General features: G+C 39.5%; 1 protein-coding gene across 4 annotated transcripts in view; it reads left to right on the forward strand.

The window, feature by feature from the left end:
* Immp2l (inner mitochondrial membrane peptidase subunit 2) overlaps positions 1–11058 on the forward strand; it is an 887790-nt gene that overhangs the window by 75996 nt on the left and 800736 nt on the right. For all 4 annotated transcript variants that reach the window (XM_021202155.1, XM_029540649.1, XM_029540648.1 and 1 more), the window contains one exon: positions 10647–10750. In XM_021202155.1, coding sequence (XP_021057814.1) covers positions 10647–10750 — 104 coding nt within the window. The remainder of the gene's footprint in view (positions 1–10646; positions 10751–11058) is intronic.

Here is an 11058-nt window from a genome sequence, read left to right on the forward strand (position 1 = left end):
TTTTAAGATTAAGCACAGGAGGTTACTAAGCCATGAGGAGCCTATACCTGGTGAGATAGTTGTATCTGTAGGAAGATGACTACTAAATCTGTCATTGAAGTTTGCCTAACCTGCTGTGGAAAGACACATGGGGGATACTTAATTAACCTTGGGAAGGAGAAGAATAGTAAGAGAGTGTTCTGTCACTTCCTTTATAAACTCAAACAAGGTTTTCAAGATGGTAGCTGTGTATTCTACCATCTCACGGATGGAGATTAGAGCTCTGCCCTCTGGGATTTTCTTTGTCTGTTTTGTGTATTTGCTGTTTACATGGCCTTACCTGTCTTTTTCTAACAATTATGATCAGAGAAGTTGGAAAGATAAGTGATTCTGTAAGGGAAAGGACGATCTAAATGTCCTCACCCTTAGGACATCAGGCTGTAATTTCTTTCCATTTTTTCCCCCAGAAACAATGGTAACTCAATCTCTAGGTGCAACAACTAAAACCTAATCTTGTAAGCCTTATTAAAATCTGATTCCTCCAGTGGCGAATCCTTGCAGATCCACCATGATACCATGCACTAGCAGGTACATCTTACCCCTCTCTGTCCCTGTTCCAAAAAGAGAACCTAACTCTTTCCCTCTCTTCCTCTCTCCAACCTGGAAGTCCCGCCTACTCGCCCAGTGATTGGCTCCTTTATTCATTAGGTGTTTGGTTCACAAGAACAACACCAGGCCCATCCACAACACTTCCCCCATTCTGATCTAATAAAAAACACGTTTCTCTCAAATATAAACAGAGCACAACTATTACCATTTTGTAATCTCTAAAGTATAAGATAGACCTAATATCCAGTCCATCAATTTTGTCATTAAGATAGAACATTGTCATCTATCCTAAGTTAAAAACTTATGATTCTACCTTGACTTATGTCCTGACTTTAGATAGTATGCCATCTGGAAATCATCCTCTCAAATCTATTCTCTCAAAGTAAATAGCCTGGGTTGGCTATGAAACTATAAGTAGCTTTTCAAACCCATCAGAAATCAAAGAATGACTGATATTAACTGAAAATATATAGGAAGCCTAACACAGCTTCCAAAACTTAGCCAATTTATAGAGACGGCTGGTCACCTGGATAGTCCCTTACTTCCAAATGCTGGAGCATCCATCTTCAGCCTTCTGGCCAGGATTATCTGACAGACTCTAGAGAAACAGGATATTAAGGACTAGCCTACTTTGTCTCGGAAGAATCAAGCTGTCCTAAGCATGTAATTATGTCCTTTCTCTGGACAGTATTTTATATGTAGATGAAATGAGGCAATTCTTGCCTAGTGGCTGTCTTGCCACAATTGGAGTAACTCATAGATGCTCAATTTCTTCTTTGAATCGAGGATGGGGAAACCTGTCAGGAGCAGACTAGTTTTAACAACAAATGAATAGATAACATTAAATGTCACATCCTGTGGATTTCTGACAATTTTGAAAATCGGCTATCTTTATAAGGTAATCTGGACTGTCCTCCATTAACTACTCCCAGCTATTTCTAATTAAAATCTCTGAAAACACCCTAACAATAAACTCAGAGCCATGAATTTACTATTTGGCCCTTAACTCACAGGTTTAATAATGTCAGATAAGTTTCTAATAACAGTTACAGAAGGACTGGGTCTAAGCCCTGTACTTTTAAAATTTTTGTATCAATAGAAGAAATTTATACCAATGAAAACCTTGATTTTGCATCAAAATAAATTCTGTACCAAAATAAGAAACTATGACTTCAACTTAGTAACAATTAAAAAGATTTCTACAAAATGAGATTATGGCTATGCAATCAATTCTACCTATTCCTTCCTGTTCCAGTTATGACCATTTCTACATTCCCTAGAAAGACAACCTATAATAACTCCCTCCAGCCCCAAATCTCGGGAACTGGGGTGGTGACACTTCATTACATCTTCAAGCTGAATATGGGCATTATGATATTTTTAAGGAGGGGGAGGTTAGGGGAAATAGAGTTGATTGGCCTTGAGAAGGCCACACTAAGGGTTGATTTAGTCTCTGATGTCTGTGTCCTGACTGGATCCAGCTGAAAGTCCAGGACATCTGGAGTTCAGGTGGAGACTCACCGAGGCTGTAGAGTCTGTAATGTACAAATCACAAAACAACTTTTTAGTATCATGAAGATAACCTTTTTGTTCGATTATCTGGAATATAGTTCTTCAGGGGGTCTCCCTCTATCAAATCTGATCCATATAAATCTGGAAGGTATAGATACCTTAATCAGCTTTTCCAAAAACACAAAGATTTTTTCCCAAATCAGCATATCCTTGAGCCAGTAATCAGAAAATCCTTTATTTAGACCTCTCTCCCAGAGGAATAATATAACCACAAAACTCAAAATCATACCCATTTTGAAAATCAAAACAATCTAGAACAAATGAAGTAAACTAATATACTGTATGTGCCTATACTAGGCCTTTCCTATCTTGTCAAGCAGGAAAAAACAATCAAGATTCCTGTGGAGCCGACATTAGCAGAATATGAACTTCCTGTGTCTGGTTAAACAATCTATACCATCTTTCTGGTTGGCTCTCTGCCAAGAGCCACAGATATATTTTGTTAATACCTGTATAATATCTGTCTGTTGAACTCTCTACCTGGAGCCACAGACATAGATAATTAATACTTGTTCAAAGCAGGCAATGATTAGCACTGCACTCTCTACTCTGGAGTCACTAACTAGTAGTCCCTATCCTAGTTCAAATTAAAACAACCCAAAGCAAATGAAGTAAACTGAAGTACTGTACGTGTCTATACTTAAACCTTTCCTATGTTGCCAAGAGGATATAAAACCCAGTACTCCTGTGAAGCCCACATTAGACAGAATATGAGCATTCTGCGAGGCAAGTAAAGCAATTTTATACCATCTTATGGTTCGACTCTCTGTCTAGAGCAGCCAACTTTTTATCCAATCTGCCTGTTCGACTCTCTGTCTGGAGCCACAGAAATTTATTTTATTAATGCCTGTTCACTGCCCTCTCTACTTGAAGTCAGTGACTAATTTTCCCTATCCTAGTTCTGAACTGCTGGCAAAATTCCCCACATGATTCGGACAAAAATCTGTATATAAATCTATCCTAAAAGCAAATAATCCCAATTTTATAAATTCACAGTTCAGTCTATCTCTGCCCCAAGAAGAAGAAAACTTCTATTCTACAGCATTCCCCACAGCAGGAGCCCTCAGAGCCTGCTTTCTAAGTTTCAGTTCCTGCAATTGAGTCCAGGTGACTCCTTTCAGTGCTACCCAGATACTCACTTAAAAAAAAAAAAAAAAAAAAAAAAAAAAAAAAGAAATAAAATAAAACTCCTAACTCTCAGGCTAATAATCTTAAATTTCTTGTGGATTCTTGCCCCATGTTGATTCACCACCTGTTTCGGGAACTATTAAAAATGGAAAACTGGCAAGCTCCCATGCTTGTGCTGGCAACTCTCAGCCTCAGCAGGCTGGCTCCATGCTGGTAAGGCATGGCCAACCTGTTTTTATCTCATGGCTCTCTAGGTTCCCACTGGCAGGTTGTTACCACACCAACCTTGTGCTTCAAATCCCCCATGGCCTTTGTGGCGCACCTCTGGCAAACCCATGCTCTGCCGCCATACCTTTCTCTCTTGAACCCAGACAAGATGGAAAAACTCAACACAAACTCACTTCAGAAACAACGGTAACTCAGTCTCTGGGTGCAACAACTAAAACCTCATCTCGTCAGCCTTATTAAATCTGATTCCCTGTGGATCTGCTATGATACTGGGAAACTCTAGCAGCTACAGTTTCTTTCTTTTAATAGAAACAAAGCTACATCTTACCCCTCTGCTGTCCTGTTCAAAACAAACAAACAAACAAACAAACAAAACCCACCACCACCACCAAAAAACAACCCCCCAAAACAAAACAAAACAACAACAAAATACCATACTGTAATATCTTAAGTTTTATAGGGAGTTGTAAGTATTTAGTTCATTATTATTATCTCCCTCCTCCCCCATCAGAGTAGTGATTGAACCAAGCATGTTTTTCAAAGATATGTAAAATGTTACAAATGGGAAAAGTTATTCTGGGTAAAATGAAAGTCCTTCTATAGGTTTTTAAAGAGAGAGAATAAAGCTGGATATTGTAATGAGTGCAAATAGCATTTTTAAAAAATCTGTTAACCAGAGAGGGGAACAGAGAAGTATATTTGCCTTCTGCGATAGGAACTTGCTTTAGGCATAGTTAATTTAGGGAGACTGGAAATTTCCCTATTTATTAGTTCTTTCTATTAAAATATATTAATCATTCTCAAACTCCTTAAGAATATACAAATTCTGTTTTCAGGATGTTTGTGGGTTCTTGGGGAAAAGATAAAGGAGTAATGTTAGTGTATGTTTAAGTATCCTGTGATAGAAATACTGAAAGGTGTGAAGGATAGCTTGAGGTGTTTGGTTACTGTGGCTGAGAATGGGAATAAGGCCAGCATTTGGAAAGAAGCCCTGAGAGATTGCTTCATGGGATTCAAGTTCTTCACCATCAGCCAGAAGGGAACCAGAGTGACAGGATAGTAGGAGAGGGAGAAACATTTAGGCAGAAATAAGTGTATACAACACCTTGTAGTGATAAAAAGTAGTTCTAGTGTGTTCTATTGTTTGAGAACTATATAAGGGGTATGGAGAGAATCCTGGAGAGTAGCAGGGCTTTAATATTTTGCTGTAACAGCTGTTGGAGGAAAGTAGGTGGGAAACTATAAGGAGAAGGACTTGGTGGGTTTCAGTCTACTGGTTGGAAATAACTGTCTTTTCTATGTCAGTGTTCTATTGCTGTGAAGAGACACCACGATGATCGCAATTCTTCCAAAGGAAGGCATTTACTTGGGCTTGCTACAGTTGAGAAGTTTAGTGCATTGTCATCATGGTGGGAAGCCATGGTGCTGAAGAAGTTGAGAGTTCTACATCTGAATCTGCAAGCAGCATGAAGAGAACCACTGAGCTTGGATGGGGCTTCTGAAACTTCAGGCCAATCACCAGTGACATACTTCCTCCAGCAAGGCCGTACCTCCTAATCCTTTGAAATGTCCCATTCTCTGATGACCAAGCATTCAAATCTATGGGCCTATGGGGACAATTCTTATTCAAATCACCACATTCCACTCTCTGACCCCCTTAGGTTTATAGCAAAATCATAATGGAAAAATGCAATCCAACTTCAAAAGCTGCCATGGTCTATAGCAGTCTTAACAGAGTTCAAACTCCAAAGTTCAAAGTGTCTTCTGAGACTCTTGGCAGTCTCTTAATTATAAAAAAAAAAATATAATTATAAATAATAAAATAATAATTATTATTTTATTATAATTATATAATTATAATTAAATTAAATTTTAATTTAATTATAAATTAAAATCAAAATGCAGATCACAAACTTTAAACATACAATGGCACAGAATATACATTACCATTCCAAAAGGGATGGAGGGGAGCATACTGAGGAAATCTTAAACCAAAGCAAAACCTAAAACCAGCTGAGCAAACTCTAAATTCGTCATGTTCATGTCTAATGTCAAAGTGCTCTTCAGCTCTCTAACTCCGTTGAGATTTGTTGACTGTGACACACCTTTCTCTCTTGAGCGCTTCCACATTCTGCTAGGTGTTCTTCTTGGCAGGTATCCTACAACTGTGCCATCTCCAACATCATGAGGTCTTCATTGAAATCTAGGCTTCACCTTCACAGCTTCACACAATGGCTTCCAAGTAGGGACCCATGCCTGGCATCAGCTGTTTTTCATACCTGTGCGAGGGCGATTCCACAACTCTTTTACTGTTGACTCTAAAGTCAGACCCATGTGGTTAAAACTGCCAAGATCTACTGCTTGCTGGGGCAGGAACATGGCCCCCTCATTCAAATAACATTTTAATCAGCTTTCTGTTTTAGACAATTTCCTTCACAACTTAAGCATTTAGAAAAAAAATTCTTCACACACACACACACACACACACACACACTCCACACACACATACACAACACATACACACACAGCACACACACACACACACACACACACACACACACACACACACACACAACTTAGCTGGGTGGATGACCTGGGTGACCTCTTACCCTGAGGTCACTGTTCTCTTTATTCTATTAAGCATCAGGCTTTTATTTAATCTGTTTATCTACTTTATATATCCACCTCCATTATATATGGTGGTGTCCCTTTTCTCCTCAAACTGTACATTTTTTATTTCTCCTTGCTAAGCTTGCTCCTTTTCATTATAGATCTGTATAAGACTGGAAGCCAATAACCATGAAACACGGCTAATACTAGGCTATTATGGAATTTCCACTGCCAATACTTTTAATCCCAAACTCTTCAATGTAGCCTCAGGCAGATTTTTGGGACAAGGGAAAAAGAAGACACATTCTTCTCCAAACCATCACAAGAATAATCACTAGGCTACATAGTCATATTCTCTGAAACCTCTTGAGCTGGGCCATCGTCATCTGCATTGTTTTCAATACCACTGTCTTCCCTGCTACTACTAGTATGAACCTACAAGCATTACTTAAAAGGTTCAACTCCTTTCCTAATCCAAAGTCCCCAACTCCACATTCAAGAAACCAACAAGAAACATGGTTAGGTCTGTCGCATCAATACTCTAGTCTTTGGTATAACCTTCTGTCTTTAGTCAGTTTTCTATTACACCATGAGCTTAGCAACTCTTCTAAAGGAAAGCTTTTAGCTGGGACTTGCTTATAGTTCAGAGGTTTAGTCCATTGTCATCATGGTGGGAAGCATGGTGGCATGCAGGCAGAAATGGTGCTGGAGAGGTAGAGGTAGGAGAGAGAGAGAGAGAGAGAGAGAGAGAGAGAGAGAGAGAGAGAGAGAACTTGCCACTGAGCCTGGTTCAGGTTTCTGAAATCTCGAACCAACCACTGGTAACATACTTCCTCCAACAAGGCCACACCCACCCGCAAAATGCCATACCTCCTAATACTTGGAAAAAAATGTCACTCTGGAAACCAAGCATTCAAACCTATGAGCATGTGGGGGGCATTCTTATTTAAGTCACTACATGTTTGGAGCTTAAATAATTGTTGCTGGTTTTAGAGTGTTTAGCAAGGAGGTCACAAGAAAAGAAAATATTGCTTATTTGTAAAGACCAACGAGATGAACAGACCGTGTTTTAGTATGCCGAGTGTTGCAGTGTGAACCACTTTGGATTTAGCATGAAGAATAAAGTGACTTGAGAGTGCATTCAGCTCTCACAGCACATAGGTGGTACTTGATTCTGAACATCTCAGTAACGTGTGCGTATATAGGCCAGGTCACCCCCTGAACCCAGAGTCACTGATTCCAGCTAGCCTGGGTACTCTGGCTCAGAGTTCCCCTCTCTCTGTTTCTCAAATGGTGGGGCTGCAGATGGATGCCACACTCACTCTGCTTTGACATGGATTGTGGAGGTCTGAACTCTAGTCTTCATGCTCTCAGGACAAGTGCTTTATCCCCTAAACTTTATCCCCAGTTCTGGATTTTTAACCTATTGTTGGACAAGTGCTCCTTTCCATATCACTATGGCCAAGTCAAGCTCCTTAGCATTTTCCCACTGTGTGAACTTTGTTCTTGTTTAGGGGTAGAGCAAAGAAGGAGCTGGGAAAACATAGAAACAAATGTATAATTAAGATTGTCATGTAGACTATATCAATAACAAGTCATTGAGATGATAAGGATGGTCCAGGAGCTGATAGAGTCTCTTTAAAGAATTATCTCAGCATGGTGATGAGCACCTTGAATTCTAGCACACCCACCGAGAGACAGAGCAAGGAAGCCTCTGAGTTCCTGGCTAGCTCTTGCTACATAGCAAAAATAACAGAAGAGCGTGATCTCTCTTTAGAGCTCTTCATGTCTTGAACACTTTAGGCTGTCTTATATAGCAATGCACGGTAAATGCTTACCAGATATTGATCGCCATTTCTTATTAATTAGATAGTAGTTACTGATTAATAGTATTTATTGATCATTTGACTAGTATAGGAAGCCATGATGAAATTGAGTAACTTGCTCACGATCACATGTCTGGAAAGCAATAGAATCTTTTGGAGTTGGAGGTGAGATATGTGTTAGTGTATATGTATTGTAAATTTCATGGTGACTTTGCTTGAAATATGGTGGTGTATCATATCTGAGAACTACTATGAGGAGACTAAAAAGAAACACCATGTGGCTTGATGACTGGAAATAAAGACATCACTAACATCTGGAGAGTCCATACAAACCTGGAGAGTCAAAAATATGGTTATGTTACAATCACTACATCTTTGCCCACATAAACTTTAAAGGAAGCGTTTAGTAGCAGTTCTAGGATCTGTTCTATGTTTTTTGTATCTGTGTCATGTTTGTATGTTTGTGTACTCATATACTTATGCTTGTGGTGTACGCGTGTGTGTGTGTGTGTGTGTGTATGTGTGTGTGTGTGTGCGTGTGTGTAGGCCAATGGACACTGGACATCTTCCTCAATTGCTCTTTACCACTTTTTTTTTTTCTTTTTTTCTTTTTTTTTAAATCTGGGTTTCACTGTGTGGCCCTGGCTGGTCTGAACTCACTATGTAAATCAGCTTTAAATATAGAGATCCATCTGCTGTTGCCTCTCAAATGGTGGGATTAAAAGCATGTGCCACTGCACCTGGCCAGTTTTTTTTTTTAATTGCTGTTTAATTTTAATTTTTAAATTTTATTTAAAATAAAATATTTTAGAAAGGGAGAGACCTTTTAAAATTCAGTTTTTAAAATTTTTGTTTCAGGGGTTTGTGCAAACACCACTTTAGCAGGCTTTGGGTGAGTCCAGTCTCTCTGTTTATTTTCTTATTCATTCAAGCACAGTAAAGCTTTGGGTAGAAGTCTCTGTGTGACTGTCATCACAACAAAGCTTTGGCGATGGCTGCATTGACACTCTCTTGCAAAGTACATCGCTATAGCAGAGAATTTGTGACCTTCTCCATAAGAAGGGCTTCTATTGGCTGATAAACAGTGCGCAGGGAACGGGGCTAGGGAGGAAGGGTTTGTAACAAGCATAAACATAGATCCTATTGATGGAGGTTGAAAAGTGAATGGGACCGCTTCCATAAGGACAGATCTACTCACTGAGAGATTAAGGCCTACATAATGCTCAGGCTTCGGGGATATTCAGCTGAAGGTTGAATTTATCACAATCACCCCTCCAACAACTTCTAGATCTACCCCTTCCTTCCCTACTTATCCAACTTTGTGTCCATTTTGTGTTTTTGTTGTTATTGTTGTTGTTGTTTTATTTTTAATCCATCAAGTCCTGTTTGTATTGTTTACATACCTGTTCAAGTTAAAGCTAGACAAAATTTCATTATGGGGGTGAGCATAAGTCACACCCCCAGCAGGGGAACTATTGTAATTGACAGCTGTTGAAGAGAGAGTTTTCTTTCCTGATGTGGCCCCTGGCTTGGTCAACCGTACTCCCATGTATGAATGCATATCTACCTCAGTTTTCCAAGGTTGAATCTATCATTGAACCTGGAGCTCACTTCTTTGGCTGTAATGGAGGATCAATAAGTTCCAGGGATCTGTCTCCTTTACCTTCCAAGAACGGGTTACAGCAGGTGTAGCTGCTTTATGTGGATGTTGAGGCTCCGAATTCGGGTTCTTTGGTATATGTAGCAAGTACTTGCCCACAAACCATCTCCATAGCCCTTGATTCCAAGGAACCTTGAAATGTTTGCCGCTGTTGTTTCAGTGCATGGCTGCCTGGCCCATGTCTTGGTTGTGTCTCCTCTTGCTGTCTCCATCAGTTTGCAGTGAAACAAACAGCTTCAGCTATTGGGAGCCCGTTTTGTCATCACAGAAATTGCTGCTTCTAACATTTCCATTTTTAGTAGTTGTGAAAATGCTCTCCTCATAGTTCTCCTTCTTTGTTCACCCCCCCCCCCTTCCATCTTGGACTTGTTATTTATTGACTATTTGTTGCCCCATTAAAATAGCAGCTATGTTGGTTCTATAGGCCACGGTAGAAATTTTTGTGGCTTTTATGAACACGGTGCTTTCCAACTTATCACTTCAATCATCCACAGGCACAACCGGCATTGTCTGAATTCCAGGACAGTCTGAGACCAGGAGCTGTATATGCTCCTGGGAAGAGAGGTGTGGAAATCTCTGTGCTGGTGCTTTTCCCATCCCTGTACCTCCTGCTACAGGTGGTTCTTCATACAGATGTTTTACTGGTTGCCATTAGATTATTTCCTCTCTTTCCATATGGAATGATGATTGGGAGTAGGTCCCATCAGAATATTATCCTGGGACAATCGAGTCACTCTTTGCATGAGTTTTTATTCTTCATATAGCTTTGTGTACCTCTTTACTAGAATTTAGTGAAGACTTCATTTCAAGCATATATATTTTCCTTGCAATAGATATTGGTAAATTATTATTATTTTCCATTTTGTTTTTGAAGAATCCTAGTTAGCCTGTCTGAAAACTCATTTGTTCTTGCTTTAAAATTGTACAGTAGTAGGATTTTTTTTTATTGAATTGTTCTCAAGCTATGAAGTACACTGCATCATAAAGGCTGAAAAATATTACAAATGATAAATGTATCTCTTCTTATTTTGTAGCCTTCTTTGAATCCTGGGGGAAGCCAGTCCTCAGATGTGGTACTTTTGAACCACTGGAAAGTGAGAAATTTTGAAGTACAGCGTGGTGACATTGTGTCATTGGTGTAAGTAACTCGGTAACTTACTGTATTTGTTTTTGTGTTTTTCTGGACTTGGCTGATAACTACTGCTGATACTATCTGTTCAGTTATGGTATTAATGAGCGTGTCTTAAATATAATCAATATTGAGATATAGCAACTGTTAGGGTTCATGCAGCACAAGTACCCGATTAGTGAGGGCCAAGGAATGCTACAGAAGTCACAGCACCCAACAGATCTCACTTAAGAGGCAGGGAGAGAAAGGACATCTTAAGGTGATGATGAGAGAGAGAGAGAGAGAGAGAGAGAGAGAGAGAGAGAGAGAGAGAGAGA

This window comes from Mus pahari, chromosome 7 (assembly GCF_900095145.1).
Source record: "Mus pahari chromosome 7, PAHARI_EIJ_v1.1, whole genome shotgun sequence".
NCBI lineage: Eukaryota > Metazoa > Chordata > Mammalia > Rodentia > Muridae > Mus > Mus pahari.